Source organism: Danio rerio, chromosome 4 (assembly GCF_052040795.2).
Source record: "Danio rerio strain M-AB ecotype USA chromosome 4, GRCz13ab, whole genome shotgun sequence".
Classification (NCBI taxonomy): domain Eukaryota; kingdom Metazoa; phylum Chordata; class Actinopteri; order Cypriniformes; family Danionidae; genus Danio; species Danio rerio.
This window is the reverse complement of record NC_141024.2, coordinates 63,291,870-63,308,727: the sequence shown is the minus strand read 5'-3', so window position 1 is coordinate 63,308,727 and position 16,858 is coordinate 63,291,870. Positions and strand designations below refer to the sequence as shown.

The 16,858-nt window shown below is 40.5% G+C and overlaps 1 protein-coding gene and 4 non-coding genes across 5 annotated transcripts; 4 read left to right on the top strand and 1 right to left on the bottom strand.

Moving 5' to 3' along the window:
- Positions 1 to 4,909: 4,909 nt before the first annotated feature.
- On the top strand, positions 4,910 to 4,982 carry trnav-aac (transfer RNA valine (anticodon AAC)). Its single transcript has one exon. It is a non-coding gene; the product is annotated as a tRNA-Val (tRNA).
- Positions 4,983 to 5,088: 106 nt separating this feature from the next.
- trnav-uac (transfer RNA valine (anticodon UAC)) lies at positions 5,089 to 5,161 on the top strand. Its single transcript has one exon. It is a non-coding gene; the product is annotated as a tRNA-Val (tRNA).
- Positions 5,162 to 7,763: 2,602 nt separating this feature from the next.
- Positions 7,764 to 12,586, top strand: LOC101885087 (uncharacterized). Its single transcript, XM_087247677.2, has 7 exons — positions 7,764 to 7,925; positions 8,285 to 8,368; positions 8,896 to 9,386; positions 9,505 to 9,832; positions 9,950 to 10,751; positions 11,522 to 11,919; positions 12,099 to 12,586. The coding sequence occupies exons 3-7, from the start codon at positions 9,010 to 9,012 to the stop codon at positions 12,459 to 12,461; spliced, it is 2,268 nt and encodes a 755-aa protein (XP_087103803.1). The 5' UTR covers positions 7,764 to 7,925; positions 8,285 to 8,368; positions 8,896 to 9,009; the 3' UTR covers positions 12,462 to 12,586.
- Positions 12,587 to 16,140: 3,554 nt separating this feature from the next.
- trnal-cag (transfer RNA leucine (anticodon CAG)) lies at positions 16,141 to 16,223 on the bottom strand. The gene has a single exon. It is a non-coding gene; the product is annotated as a tRNA-Leu (tRNA).
- Positions 16,224 to 16,317: 94 nt separating this feature from the next.
- On the top strand, positions 16,318 to 16,390 carry trnam-cau (transfer RNA methionine (anticodon CAU)). The gene has a single exon. It is a non-coding gene; the product is annotated as a tRNA-Met (tRNA).
- The last annotated feature ends 468 nt before the right edge of the window (positions 16,391 to 16,858 follow it).

Genomic DNA, 16,858 nt, shown 5'->3' with positions numbered 1-16,858 from the left:
ACTTTAGTACAAATTGTGTATAATAGAAATGCACAATATGTGACTTTTTTTAAAAAGCAATAATACATTTATGCAGTCATACACATGTTTTGACAGTTAATATGCCAGTGATTTGATGCTTCACAAAAGTTGCAGATGCCTTATCAATATTAAAATGCTTTTGTAAACAACTAGTTTTTCTTTACACTGATTAAAAAAACGGCTACTATAATAAAGAAAATCTTCTCTAAATGTAGAACTAAATACACTGATATGCATTAAAATACATAATGAATAGTCTTGACACATGAAAGTGTAAAGCCTGCAGCTCACAACAAATGTGGGAGGTTATTGCGTTTCAAATTTAACAAACCGTTTACTGCTAGTTTGATGTAATTTTGCTCACATGGATAATTGAATACTAATCTGATGATGTCAATACGCTGCTGTGCCGTCAGCCAATCATGGCATTGCTGATCATGATTTCGAGGATCGATAGATCTGTCTTCACAACACATGCAGCGATCTCAGATCAGTTCATCCAGACATTCTAATCTAATTCGCGAACTTGTTTGAAGAACCAAAATAGCAAGAGATCAGTTATCAAGATTAAAAGATCCAGGATCTGCCAAATCATCTTAGATCATTTAAGCGAGGTAAGAAAGAACGGACCCCAGATAGTGTCACCACATAAATCATTCCTTGCATAGTGGCTTGCTGGTCTAGGAGTATGATTCTCAATCATGCCGTGAGAAATCCCAGGTTCAAATTTTGGTTGAGCCCTTACAGTTGACTGCTGTTTTGTAAAGGCGTTGTGGCTTACACAGAGGCCTTTTTCTGAGAATGCTGGTTTGTCAGCAGATAGTTTTGCCATGTACGGTGGCTATCTTGCAGTGGCTTGTTGGTCTAGGGATATGATTCTCGCTTACGGTGCGAGAGCTCCCGGGTTCAAATCCTGGATGAACCCTTGCAGAAGTCCCGGGTCCAAATGAAGCAAAAGCCCTGCTTCAATGCTTCAGCTTTTTAAGGTATATTCTGACTCAATTGTTAAATGAGGATTTCTGACTTGTTACCTTGCATGGCAAATCCAGTCTCGAAAAGCATTAACTGCTATAGCTTGGAGAAGGGGTATACGTGTGTGTGGATTTCGGTCATACACTTTACATCTCCAGGGAGAAAAAAAATCCTCAATAGGTTTGAGGAATGGAGAATATGGAAGGGGAGATGAACAACTAAAAAAAATGAGTTGGCCGAGAACCAGTTATGAACCAGATGAGCTCTGATTTCTAAATTGCAATTCTGTGTGACAGGTGTTTACTCATGTGATGAGTTAGTATGCAAAGTAGGACAACTGACTTTAGAACTGTGAATGAAAGTGTGTTCCTTGTGAAAACAATAGATTTTCTGCATGAAAACTGTGCAAAATGCAGAGAATTGTCTGTAGTGTTTTAAAAAAAGGTGTTTTAAACCTGCAATTTGAATGTAAAGCAGGAATTGTGCTTGTAGTTTAGCAGAGTTGGTTCATGGGGTTTGTTGCATCAGTTATATGTTGTAGTTATTCTGTCTGAAGTACAAGTAATTGTGTGTAAACAATTGGAATAGACTGTACTACAGACAGTAGGCCTACAGAAGTGCTTTGTAAAATATTTCAGAATATTGTTTTTATACAAAACAAATACCAAATATATTTTACTGTATTTTCCTCATAAATACAGTGTACACAGTGTACATTACAACCAACACAAAGTTGCAGATAACATGGTCTACATCCTCTTTTCTGTTTTGGTCTGGTCTGGCCAGGCAGCGGGGGAAATGTCACTTTGCATGGCGAATCCAGTCACGAAAAGCATCATCTGCTATAGCTTGGAGAAGGGGTATACGTGTGTGTGGATTTCGGTCATACACTTTACATCTCCAGGGAGAAAAAAAATCCTCAATAGGTTTGATGAATGGAGAATATGGAGAGGGAGATGAACAACTAAAAAAAAATGAGTTGGCCGAGAACCAGTTTTGAACCATGTAAGAATCAGCTCTTTGGTTTAAATCATGTTTAAACTTTGGGGATTCGAATCAAAGATTCGAACATGATTCACATAGAATTATTTAAAGCTTACACTTAACTTAAGTATTTGTCCAGCAAATAGAACGTTTAGTGTAAAGCAATTCTGTATTATATTATTACGTGGCCAACAATAACAATATAAAAACAGTATCTAATTATTTATTAAGCAAGGTAGCAGTATCTGAAGCTGAGGCATTAACTTATAAAGCACACAACACACCAACACGGATCTTAAAACGAAACAAAAGTTTATTGCTACTCTATAACACAAAGTACTAATCTACGTAAAACAAACAAATGCACATACATACACACACGCACAAGCAGTTTGAGGAGAGTTTTGGCTGAGTGGATTTAACTTCTAGCCTTTGCTAAGTTCTTAGCATTGCAACCTGAGAGAAACCGTAAAAGCAGAGAATTTTGCTATTCTTTACTACTTAAACATAATTCACACCAGATTCAGTAATGGGTAGAAACCTTGTTTGTGCTACTTGCGTTCTGATGTAATTTTGGTTTCCTTGACTGGTCCAAAGGGAAATCCCGGCGAAGCTGATTGGTCAGCGTAGCAACTTCAGTGACGTGATGGAATTCCCTTGTCGGTGAAGAGGGGTTTCCTTAGTCGGTTGCTAGGGATACGGATGTTGGACAAGGCGGCGTTCGAAGTCCTTCCTGGGTTCCTGTAGTTAGGATGAGTTTGAGAGTTTGGATGTGTTGACCCGATAGCTTGTTGTTGAAGCGGTTGCACAAGCAGATCGGGGGTCGAGCCGGCAGCAAGTGAAGGTCGCGGTCTGCTCCGTGATGTAACGAGGCTTCCGGCGAGGCGATGTAACGGCCACAGCACGAGAAGAGCGACGTCCGGGCAGCGACGGCGGTGACGACTGACAAAGATGACCGGCAAAAGTTCAAAGTTTTATAGGCTTTGGTAGAGGCTGGGTCTACACAATACTTGTCCAATCAGAGAAGGTGCAGGGTGGAGTCACACCCCAATTCCGCCCTCTAGAAGGCCGTGTTAGCAAATTGTGTCGGTGCTGCTTTGATAGCATAGTTGTTAAAATAAAGTCTCATAACATGGACACCTTTCATAATATGGTTTCTTCATATAAACCAATGCATTTGAAACTTTCCTAGCTTTCAATCGATATCAAACATGACGTATTTCATAAATATTTTGTAGATTTCATTTGTCACTGAGGGCTATTACTCAAGAACTGTCTATAACAGTTTTGTTAAACACATAGAACATGTACACACAAAAACCTACAGAAACATAAAGCAAACATACATTACTCAAATAAACACAGTTTTACTGTATGTCCATTAAACTTTGGAAGCGTTTCTGATCGCTTCTGTGTCTGCCTGAGAATGTGTATTCCTTGCAGACGCCAAAGGACACGCGAACCAAAAGGTACTCAAAAACCGGTTTGGTGGGTTTTTGATTGTAGAGCCTCTTATTGTTTTAAGGTGTAAAGTTAATTAACACGCAACTGTGATGTTGACTGGCTAGTTATCCTGTGGATTGCCTTTTGCTGGGTGCCTGTGGATTGCTTTGAAAATTAAATCAAAGTTCAGACATGTAGGCACCAACCAATCTTTTAAGGATAACATGGTCTGTGACTTGTTCGGTTCTGGAACGATCCGTTGACTCCCCACAGCAGGCAGCTAAGCTGTGCTCGGCTCCTGGGGCTGCGCCTAGTTTCAATAGCCAACACTTGACAGCTGTCATTGCTTACGACCACACCATCCTGAGGGCGCTATAGAGCAAACAGGAAGTGAGTTGGCAGCAGTGAGGAGAGAAAGGCTCTCCCCATTTTGCTTGTCTACCTTTTTGTTTATTGACCTTGAGTGGTTTGTTTGTTTTATTTTTGTCTTTAAAAACCACCTAACAGCAGCATTTTGCTGACTGAAGGGTGGTTATGTTGTGTTTTTTATTTTTAATCATGGACAGATTACCCGGCAACGACACGGAAATGGAGGGACTTGCACGAAAGGATAAAGAAAATGGGCTGGATAACAGACGAAGAGATAAAAAAAATGGACTTGACAGCAGACAAAGAGATGAATAAAATGAAGAGCCCGGCCAACGAAGAGGTGAAAAAGGTAAGGATAAGCAAGAGATACAAAGAAGAGTGTGCACAAAGGAAGCAACAGTAACTGTAGAAGTAGAAAATGTAAAAGATGCAAGAAGGTTTGATATAATCAAAGCAGTCACAGAGCTGATTGGAGAAGGAAGAATTCTGGCAGTGAGACCCAAACAAACAAGGGAGTATGAAGTAACAATGGAGACTGAAGATGACACCGAAATTTTAAAAGACAATGGATTGACAATTAAAGGAGTGAAATCTGAAGTACGGAGGTTACAAAACAGAGACTATGTTGTTTCGTTCAAGCATCTGCCTGTTTACCTAGCTGATGAATAAATTTTAAGCAAGCTAGAGGGATGGGGAGTTTTCCCCATGTCTAAAACTAAAAGAAGACTGTATCCAGGCACAAGCATAGAAGATGGAACAAGGTTTGTAAAAAACAGATTTCCAGAAGAGACGGTCTCCTTACCATACAGTACCAAAATCGAGACGGCTGAAGGGGCACAGCACTTTAGAATCATGCACACCAATCAGGTAAAAACCTGTCGACTACGCATGAGCTCAGACCATGTGATGAAGGAATGCCCAGAATTCAGGTGCTTCAAATGTGACGAAAGGGGACATTTCGCTAGGACCTGTACAGCTGTGTTGGGCCCGGATTGTAAATTGGCCCTAATACCTGCAGGGAGCTTGTCACGCTGAGTTGGCTTTGTCCGCTTGATTGACAAACGCGTACACCTTGTTTTATCCTTGCATGCCTAAGTTCGCTGGGGAAAGCACTTGTGGGGTTTCTGTAGTGTAGTGGTCATCACGTTCGCCTAACACGCGAAAGGTCCTTGGTTCGAAACCGAGTAGAAACAGTGCTCTTCTTTTGGCGAGAAAATAATAGCATCCACTGCCGCACCAGCAATGATCGTCAACAGGCACCCAATCAAAAAGGGTTATCTGCTAGTTGTACTTCTGAAGGTTTCCATAGTGTAGTGGTTATCACGTTCGCCTTACACGCGAAAGGTCCCCAGTTCGAAACTGGGTGGAAACAATCTCTGGCTTTTACGACAATTGTCAAATCAGGCTTCTGTTGAGTACTGATGTTCACTGAAAACATTCTTTCTGCAGAGCGTTGTGAGGCTAGAAGTTTGAATTCAACTCAGTGTTTACCTCCCCTCGTGGTGTCGCAAACTTGCGTAGAATCTGATTTCTTTTAGCTTTGTGTTGTGCATGAGCAGGTGGCCAGTGCGTTTGCTGGCCCTCCACGATGCGGACCGTACAAGACAGCTCTATAAAAAAAGACTATAAATACTTGAAGCACCACTGGCCTGGATGCACGATACAAGGTCGTGGATCTGTCAAATGTCATGACTTGACGTTGTACGAGGATTTGACGAAAAAATGCCCTGCAAACCTTAAAAATCAACGCCATCCCAGGACAATTCTTTTGATCCCCTTTCGGTGCACTTGCATTAAAGCCCGCGTGATGCGGCGCTTTGTCAGTGTTACTGTATCATTCGGACATGGTGGCAGGGAGTTAAAGACTTCAGCCTGAGCGCATTGCCGCAGGCTCGGTTTGTCAGAAGTGGGATTCAAACCCACGCCTCCAGGGGAGACTGCGACCTGAACGCCAGCTGCCGAAGGATAGTCCGACAATATTTCACAAATGTTGAAGATGAGAGCCAATCGGAGCGATACGCTCCAACATTGTAGCCAATCTCGTTGCAGCGCTTCAACATTTGCATCCAATCGCGGACCGGAATTCTCAACATTTTCAACATTTGACCAATCAGAGTCGAGACAATGTTGAAGCCGGGGGGTAGGAACTGTTCCAAGAATCACCGCTAGGTGTGCAGTCAAACAGGTTAGTCAGATGTCAATCAATTTTCTGAACTGAGCCGAAGGTACACGTAGGAATGACGCGGTCCTCTGGAGGCGGGTCAGAGGTCAAAAAAGTTCATTGACCATCAGTGATATTCAACGAACAGCATCATTCGACAGAGCACAGCATCGTTTTGCTTACAGTAAAGGATTTTTTCCGATAGTGATTTCTTAAAAAAGGTAGGAAAAACTACACAATTGCACGAATTAATGTTTTAGTGTGTTGTATTTCAAATTTGGATACTTTAATTCAAAACCGTTTAATTTATAGGATGAAAATGTCTGAAAAATCTCATAAAGCCATGTCAGACGCTGACTGGATTTCACGTCTGAAAAAGTTTGCCAGCACAGGAGTTTGGCCATCAAATGAGGGCAACAGGCCAGCTCCTCAACAAAAAAAGTGGCATGAGATTTATCAAAGGGTGTGTATTTCATTTACATGATATAACGTTTGCTGAAATTTGCTTAACAGAGTAACTTTAACTTGTTAGGCTTCAGTACATTCAGTACAGTATCTGTGTAAAACATGTCATACTTGTTTTTAAATATTAAAGTGTTTTAAATTGCATGTATTTTGAGATTTACGTCGAATAATTTAGTAAGTTTGACCGTTTATGAGAGAGATCTGAAAAGGTGGGGGAAGGGATTATGAGTACAGTATACAGCATGTGGTTTTAAGGCCTGAAATGTTCCTGTCCAGTTCCTTTTATTCTTCTTTTCGTTTTTGGAGATACAAACTGTACGATTACATATTAGACAAATATTAAACACATTCTAGAAACAGTGGTAAATTAATTTACAGAGCTATTGTGTGCTTTATTAAGGGAGTCATTGAGTAAAAAATCTTATTTAGTTATAAAAGTTTTTTTGTATTGTATAAAATTATTTAATATATTTTTCATGATTTTTTCAGATTGAGAAATGCCCATTGCAATCTCGTGGGCAGAGGACTTTGCTTGGAGGTGTGCTAAAATGCACATGTGGTTTTCACACTCAAAAGGTACATTTTTTAATCAATAAGTGTTTATTTTACTAGAATGCCTTTCCTTTTTTATGATTATATGTATTTTTGTGATTATTTTCAGCAGAGTACTGCTTCTGCTGCTCCAGCACAAACGGTGCAACAACCTGCCCCTACTGTACCTGCTCAGGAGGTGATGGAGACGAGACAACTTGAGGCCCAGCCCCAGCCCCCGTCTACTCCATCAGTGGCATCAAAGATTTCACCGCAATTGTCAATGGTACATTTTTTTAAAAATCAAAAGAAATGACATTTTCAGTGTTTCAAGTGTTCAAGGTGTTCAAAGTTCAGTTCAAAGTTCAAACATAGGAGAGAAAAGAACAAAAAGCAATAAAAAAAGTTGAGGTGTTGCTAGAGACCTGCTTAAAATAAATTGAGTAAATTAGTTTAAATTAGGTGGTAGTTTCTAATTGCTTGAAATGTAATGTGATATACACTAATGTTCAAAAAAATTATTATTGTTTAAATATAAAAGCTTAATATTAATCATATATAACAAGAATTCTATTGTGTTTGATTTGCTCATAAATTAAATCGATTTTATTTGATTTGAATTGTTTGAATAAATTATTCTTTATTTATTTAATTTGCCTATATTATTATTTCACATTATTCCAGTTTTTACTAAATATTAGAACAAATTAATGTAGCCTTGATAAACATATTTAAAACATTAAAAAAATACATTGAGCAGATCGCAAACCTTTGAACAGTAGTGTACATTTCGCCATTGTGAACACAGTGTTTTTAATGAAATGCTTTTTGTCTTGCCCTTTTTGAGTTCACCAAACCAAGATTTTCCAGATCCCACATTGCTGCAGCAAAGCCAAATCTTAGTGTGGCTAGAAGACCATCACAGGCTGATGTCCAGCCCAGTTCAGCAGTGTGTAGTGCTTCTACACCAAGCACGGCTGTAAGTATTGTCATAATCCACATAGCTTTCTTAGAGAATTAGGTATAAGCATTTTTTTATACGTAAATTCGTATTTTTGTTAAGTACAGTCACATTAAATCTCAATAAAACATCTCTGTAGTATTCTTTTAGTGCATAAAAACATATATATTAAAAATAAGCACCATTCTTTAAACTTTTTGTTCTGCATAGAAGCGCTGTGACAAAATTTTACAGTTTAGCAGCAATCATTCATTCCCAATGTATTTTATACATTAATGTTCAAATAAAGTAATGGTTGCAAAAAATTCTGATTAGTTAATGTTACTTATAGATATATATTTACAAAATGCACTTTGTTATACTGCTTGTTTGTACAGACTCAGGACCTTCAAGTTTCTGCCCCCGTCCTCACATCCACTGCGGCAGTGACCAGTTCCACAGAGCCGTCCAGCATTGTCTCAGTAAGTAATTTCATATTTTCTGTCCAAAAAAAAGGTAATTTGGTTTGCATATTTGCTGCTCCAGCTGAATTCACACAAAGTGGTTTTAAGACCAGCCAATTAAATTGACTTGATGTTAATTAACTAAGCTTGATATTAATTAACTAAGCTTGATATATGTATAAATGTTAACAAAATAAAGAGAGGAAAAAATAAAGCAAAGAATCACAAAAATTACGCCTTCTGTTGTTGATATTTTATGTTCACAGTAGTAAAAGAAAAGAAAATGGATGGAAAAGAAGTAGAAAGGAAAAAGAGAAATAACTATATTGGAAAATACTTTTGCTTCTTTAAAGAAAATGTTTATTGGTGAAATTCTATTAATGATTTTTGGAATTGAAATACATAATAAGGTATTTAAAAACAATCACTTAAAATCAAAGATATTTAGATTATAATCATGATAACATCATGTGAGGATACTCACTCAAATATGTAAGGTGCATTTACATTACCAGACTAAAGGTTTGATCTATTTTCCTTCACAGACTGCACCTTCTGGGTCATTGTTGCAAGCTCCATCAGCTGTTCCACTTCCGCGCCTTTGGGCTGAAACCTTGCCACCAGAGGACCACAAGTGGATTGCCAGCAGGCTTTTTAAAATGGGGTCCAAAGGAAAGCCAGAGCTTCGAGACAACCTCCAGCTCTGGTATTACCCTCCACAGCCTGCACTTACATACAATCAGGCTCCAGCTCCAGACAGATTTTTCTGTCATTCACTTTTGCTGTGGATGCCATACAAGCTGTGGAGGGTCAAAGTCCTTTGCCCTAATCCTGCATGTGGACAGCATCAGCTGACAGGTGGAGGTCTGCACAAAAGGGCACGGCAGGTTCTGGACATCGACAGGATGTACAACATGGTTACAGAAACCCTCATCTGTACCAAGTGCAAAGCCTCGCATGTGTCCTGGAGTCAGACTGTCTTGCAGCAGCTGGATCTTGGCCATCGCTCAGAGTTTCGGGTCATTCTCACACAGAAGTGAGTAATTGAACACCTTTATTCCTCGTGGAGTTGTTAACCTATCATCACACATATATGAAAATACTTTACAAATTATATATATGTATGTTTATATTAATATTCTTCTGTTCCTAAGGTACGCCTGTGATATAAGAGTCATTCGCCTACTGCGTGAGCGTGGACTAGGCAACAGCCCCACAAGGGTCATCAAACAACTGAAGGAAAACCACAGTGAAGAGTGGCTCCAGCGTCTGGCCCGCTACACCACTCAGTGTGTGGATTTCCTCAGTGGACCTGGGGTGTTGCCGATCACCTTCCAGGAGCCCCCAGCACCTACAGTTGTGCCAAGCGGCAAGTGGCTCCTCACTGTCTACAGCCAGGACATCTTGACAAGGTTGAATGAAATCCATGCCAGGATAACATCGACCCATGGGTCCATCTTGAAGATGGATTCAACTAAAAAGGTTAGTGGATATTCATCAATTTAAAATTTCTTTATTATATTCCAGCATTGGTAAAAACCCTTTGTGTAGTCTGCTTGATCTGACGATACACCATGGTTCTTCTCTTGTCTAATCTAGATCACAAAAAAGCTGGCCGGGACAGCAAGAGGAACAGGACTCTGGCTCACCTCTGTTGGCAATGAGTTTGGTCAGGTGCTGATAAGTGTGCTCACTGCCCAGGAAGGAGCAGGACTGGACAGGATGGTGGATGGGCTGGTCAGAAGATACCAGGAGGCTGGTGTGGATCCACCTGCTGTTTTGTATGTGGACTGTGGGTGCTGCACTGATGTGGGTGAGACCAAACTCAAAGCCAGGTTTAGAGGATGGCCGGAGTTGACTGTGAAATTGGACATCTGGCACTTTATGCGCAGGATTGCTGTGGGATGTACAACTGATGCTCATCAACTGTATCCCATCTTCATGTCACGGATCTCTGCGTGCATTTTTGAATGGGATGCGGCTGATGTTTCTTTGCTACGCCAAGCAAAGCGAGCACTGTTGATGTCCCAAGGTTGGCCTGCGTTGACAGATGCTGATGTCAACAAGCATCTCACCAGGGAGGAGCTGGCTCTCCATTGCCGGAGGAGGACCCGTGGGGAGGAGACTACCATCCTTTTACTTGAACAGCTTCTTACTGAGCTCATGAGCAACAAGGGCAATGACTCGCTGGGCGTTCCTCTTTTAGACAAGGAAAGGATGGAGCACATCTGGAGTGTCCAAAAAAAGCATATAAAATGCATTCAGGACCCCCCTGGTGTCGTGCTCTATACTGAAACGGGGAGCATAACCAAGGGAGATGTTCTGCTATGGACCTACAGATGTGCCAGGGGCTCCACGTCTCTCGAGTCCTTTCATTTACACCTTAATCGTTTCATCCCAGGTATGATTCTGCACAAACATTGTGTAAAAACGCATTAAATGTCTTTGTGTGTTTGTTTTTTAATTAAGTCCTAAACATTGTTTTTAATATTTACAGGGTACAGCGCAAATAGTCTGAACTTTCAGATTTATTTGCTGGAGGGACTAAACAGGTGGAACCAGGACCGGGAGGCTGCTTCCTTGGCATCTGAACCATCAGCTTTACGCAGCTACACAGGGGAACTTGTTCACTGTGTAAACTGCAACTTTGAAAAGCTGTTTGGGAGAAATATGGTGCCCAACTTTTGTCCGCCTGCATGTTACACTGGTAAGAGATTTTGCTATTGTTAATAAACCTGCAATTTCTGTGTTCTCTCCATCTACTGTATCCAGTTTGATACAGTAGGTCAATGTTCATGAGCTTTGTGCTGTGAAATCTTTACTTGTCTTTAAATATTTGTATGAACAAATGTATTGTTTTATGACTATTTACTGAAGTAAAGCAAGATACAAAATTATTATTACATTATTATTACATGTCATTATCAAACATAATGCTACAAGCTTTGAGGGAAATTTATTTGTACATTTCTCTGTCTTCGTTGTATTTCCATTGCATTTCATTAGATGTTTTGTCCAGAATATTTATTATGTTTTGGATCTCTGATTAAAATGTATGTTTTTGTTTGTTTCTTCCTTGACGTTGAGCTTTTAAAACTACTTGCTACTTCAACACCCAATCAAACATGGCTCTTAAAATTTGTTTATTTATGTTTCATTTATTTTTTTCAGGAGAGCTCATTGGAGTGCAGTATCTGTTCCAGCAGACTGGTCAGGTACTGCAGAACATAAACCCAGACTGTGAGCAGACTGCTGAGCTCATTGAGGATCTCAATGTGGATGAGCGAGAAGAAGATGAGGGCTTCTGTGACATCAGTGAGGATCACACTATTGTTGATCCGGAGGCTGCTCTGTCACCATCCCCCTCCACATTGAGATCGGGTTCCTCCACTGCAGTCACCTGCAGTGTCGCTTCTTTGCCAGTCTCCACATGCCCTGCACTGGTCCCTGACCCACCTGAGCAGCCTGAAGAACCAATATCACCTGTGCCCTTAGAGCCAGAAGAGGCTACGGAAGATGATGACGAAGATAATGATGATGACGACGATGATGATGGTGATGAAGATACTGTAAGTCCCACTAATTTCTGTCTTTACAGTGATCTAGAATAATTTTAAAATAAAGTGTAAAGTCAAACACGCATCAGGTTTATTTCCGTAGTGCAGCTTCAACATGATAACAGAAACAATTATGGAATTATGCATTGAAAAATTTAATATGCTATTTTATTTTGTTATGCTTTCATTAGGCTGTTGACTACCAAAATATTCCGGGCTTCCAGCATGTGGACAGGCTGGCTGAATATCTGGTTGAGCTTCGGACCCACAAAAGCCTCAGCCTCACCAACCAGGAGGCCAACGAGATCATTGGTCTTTGGCAAAGCCTGCATGACCAAGACAAGAAGCGGGTGGTGTATGCAGCTCGACACCAGAAGCGACTGCTGAGTGGGCGATTTAAAACACCCAAGAAGCCCACTCACACCCCTGGCGTGGAGAGCACTACCAGATGTGTGCTGGGTGCAAGCAGTGCTCCTGCTCAGTGGCCTGACTGTTGCCGTCTTGTGGAGACCATCTTTATTAGGCTTTGTACCATCCACCCTAGTCCCAAGTGAAAAGGCAAGGGAACCCTTTCAAGATGGTCTCTGATCCTGCAAGACTACCGCAGGATTAGGCAACTCGTACTGGGCAACAGCTTGGTAATGGGAGGTACATCCATGCAGCTGGTTGAGGTAAACCAGAATAGTGGTTTAATAACAGACAGAAGAAACAGGAGCTGTCTGTGTGGCTTCAGGGTATTCAGTTGCCTCAACACCTCCCAGAAGCCCAGGAGCCTCTCCCAGTTGCCAAAAGTCTTCGGAAAGAGCCAGACCAACCAGGAGAGCAGCACCAGTATGTGTTGCCAGAGAGCACAGCAGGTCAGGCAAGGCAGAGGCAGACATCTGTTGGACGACCCCCACTCAGACCCAAGGCACCAGTACAGACCCAGGTCATATTTACACCACCGGCACCTGGAGCATCGCTGCAGATGGTACACAACATATACATCCCAGCTACACCAGGGTACCAGGGTATGCCGATGTTTCAGGGTGTACCAATGTTCCAGGCTGTGCCAATGGTCCAGGGAATCCCTATGGCCCAGGGTATCCCGATGATGCAAGGAGTGCAGATGGCCCAGGGTATCCCAATGGTGCAGGGGATGCCACTCAGACAGCCACCACTTCAGCCAACAATGTCCAGTACCAGCTCACAGCCTGCTGCATCACCGTCCACATCTGGAGCCATTCCCAAAAGACCGTACCGTAGAACTGTTCAAGCGAACACTTGTAAAAAGTGTGGGCAGTTCAAAACAAATGCCACAGGCCATAGCCAACTCAGGGGCAGGGTGTACTGCCCACAGACTGAAACTTTAACTAAAGAAGAGTGGCTGGAGGAAATGAAAAGGACCAACCCAAAATAATGTGTTTGTTTGTTTGTGTATGTATATAGTGTAATAGTTCTTCAGTTTATTCAATTTCACTTGCTGTTAGTTTATATTTTTATTTAACATTTTCTTTAAATAGTGTATTTATTTTGTTGACATTTTATTTAACTTTTATATTATTTATGTGTGTGTGTGTGTATAGTGTTTACAGTTTATAACCATAATAATTCAATTTATTCTATTTCACTTGTTTTTTTGCACATTTTACTTTTTAATAATTTATTTTGTTAACATTTTATTTAACTTATTTATTATTTATATATGTGTGTGTATTTATATAGTTTATAACCATAATAGTTCTACAGTTTATTCTATTTCACTTGTTGTTGGTTTCTATTTTATTGCGCATTTTATTTAAATAGTGTATTTATTTTGTTAACATTTTATTTAATTTATTATTTATATGTGTGTGTGTGTGTGTGTGTGTGTGTGTGTGTGTGTGTGTGTGTGTGTGTGTACAAAGTGTATTAAGTTTACAACCATAATAGATCTTCAATTTATACTATTTCACTTGTTGGTTTCTATTTTATTTCACATTTTATAAAAATAATTTATTTTGTTAACATTTTATTTAACTGTTTATTATTTATGTGTATGTCTATAGTTTATACACTTTATAACCATAATAGTTCTTCAATTACCTTGTTTGATTCTGTTTTATTGCACTTTTTATTTAAAGTTTATTTATTTTGTTGACATTTTATTTAACTTATTTATTATTTATATGTGTGTGTATGTATAAAGTGTATACAGGTTACAACCATAATAGTTAAATTTATTCTATTTCACTTATTGTTGGTTTCTAAATTTATTTAACATTTTATTTAATTTGTTAATTTTGTATTTATTCTGTTAATATTTAACATTTAATTTTTAAGAATTTTTATTCCATGTTCACTACTGTTTTGTTGACCATTGTTAAATAAATATTGCATTAATAAATGTCCTTGACTTTTAAGTCCACTTTGTGTCGGTTTCTGTTTGTATTTAACGTTTTATTAACATTGTTTATTTATATTGTTAATACTGTATTATTAATAACTAATTTATTATTTTTACATTTTCTACTCTATATTCATTACTGTTCTGTTGACAATTGTTAGATAAATAATGCATATATAAATAACTGACTACTTGACTTTTAATTCCATATACACTATGCACACTATATACACACACACATATATATATATATATATATATATATATATATATATATATATATATATATATATATATATGTGTGTGTGTGTGTGTGTGTACACTATATACTCTATGACATTTCTATAGATCATTTGTACATCAAAATACAGAACAATAATAACCATAAGCATAACAATGCTACAACAACTACTAAATAGTGACACATTCAAGTTAGTATGCTTTATTTTTAATGAAAGAATGTCAAAAAACACAAGAATAAAGCGCTTAGGCATATTTTATTTACCTTGGAGCATTACACATTTAAACAGTTAGTTTATTGAGTAATAATTAACCAATAACAATAAAGCGTCTTTAGCTGGATTCGAACCCCGGCCTTGGTGAGCACCTGCAATAGAAATCAATGTATCTAAAATTGCGTTGTTTTAACACAGAACAGTATCACTGTGCGTGACATAAACCAGGTGCAGGGAAGGCGTGTCCGGGAAGCTTAGAATTCACCCTTTCCTTTCATCATTTCTTCCCCCTCTTCTTCCCTTTTTCTCTTTCTTTCTTCCCCCCTTTCTTCCCCTTCTTTGTTGGACGATTGTTCCCCAGCTTGAACACAGCGCCTTAGACCGCTCGGCCATTCTGACATGCTTGCCTGACTTAAGCTGTCTCCTGGGAACCACTCCGCAGCACCGTGACATGGAAGCTGGTGTTTTCCAGTTTGCCCAGCTCCAACAGTCTGCCTCGTTGGCGCAGTAGGCAGCGCGTCAGTCTCATAATCTGAAGGTCGAGAGTTCGAGCCTCACACGGGGCAAGGTGCTACTTTTTGGCACTTGGAAGCGCTTAGATGACTGGCCAGCATTTTTTATTCCCTTCCGTGTGGATCATGCTTCCCCGGGGCAAAAAAAGCCAAGTGGTGCTCACTGCAGAGCCATTTGAGGAGAGGTGAGCTCCAGAGAGGGGGAGCTTAAGCTTGAGCTCCACCTTTTTTGCACTTCTTCTACGAGTGATGTCACTGGGGGTAGGGTTAGGGGTGGGGTTGGTGTACGCATTAAAACAGCTTACAGGAGGAGGAGCGACAGCTCATGCTCCCCCTCTCTGGAGCTCATCTCTCCTCAAATGGCTCTGCAGCGAGCACCCTCTCAAAAAAGCTACAGCTCCTCTGGAGGCCAGGTGGTGTGAAGTTCCAAGAACATTTCCTGAGTCTGAAGCAATGATGGTAAGATGCTCCCATTCCTATCACGGTGTCGCTTGACGTTCGGTGTGGATCTGTCAAATGTCATGAATTAACGTTGTGCGAGGATTTGACGAAAAGTCCTGCGAATCCCATTGCCTTAAAAATCAACGGCATCCCAGGACATTCCACTACATGGCATTCCAAGACAGTACTTTTGATCCCCTTTTGGTTCACTTGCATTAAAGCCCTCGTCCATTGTTTTGTTCACATGCTTTTCCGAGTTTTTGTGGACAATACCTTGATTGCAAACGCCTTAAAACCTACAGTCTAAAGAGCCTATTAAGGTTGCCAGGGACACTGCTACGCTGCATAAACTTTGGCACAACGAGATTGATGCGGTGCTTTGTCAGTGTTACTGTATCACTCGGACATGGTGCCAGAGAGTTAAAGACTTGAGCCTGAACGCGTAGCCAAAGATTAGGTTTGTCAGAAGTGGGATTCGAACCCACGCCTCCAGAGGAGACTGCGACCTGAACGCAGCGCCTTAGACCGCTCGGCCATCCTGACATGCTTGCCTGACCTAAGCTGTCTCCTGGGAGCCACTCCGCAGCACCGTGACATGGAAGCTGGTGTTTCCAAGTTTGCCCAGGTCCAACAGTCTACCTCGTTGGCGCAGTAGGCAGCGCGTCAGTCTCATAATCTGAAGGTCGTGAGTTCGAGCCTCACACGGGGCAAGGTGCTACCTTTTGGCACTTGGAAGCGCTTAGATGACTGGCCAGCATTTTTTATTCCTGTCCGTGTGGATCATGCTTCCCCGGGGCAAAAAAAGCTACAGCTCCTCTGGAGGCCAGGTGGTGTGAAGTTCCAAGAACATTTCCTGAGTCTGAAGCAATGATGGTAAGATGCTCCCATTCCTATCACGGTGTCGCTTGACGTTCGGCGTGGATCTGTCAAATGTCATGAATTAACGTTGTGCGAGGATTTGACGAAAAGTCCTGCGAATCCCATTGCCTTAAAAATCAACGGCATCCCAGGACATTCCACTACATGGCATTCCAAGACAGTACTTTTGATCCCCTTTTGGTTCACTTGCATTAAAGCCCTCGTCCATTGTTTTGTTCACATGCTTTTCCGAGTTTTTGTGGACAATACCTTGATTGCAAACGCCTTAAAACCTACAGTCTAAAGAGCCTATTAAGGTT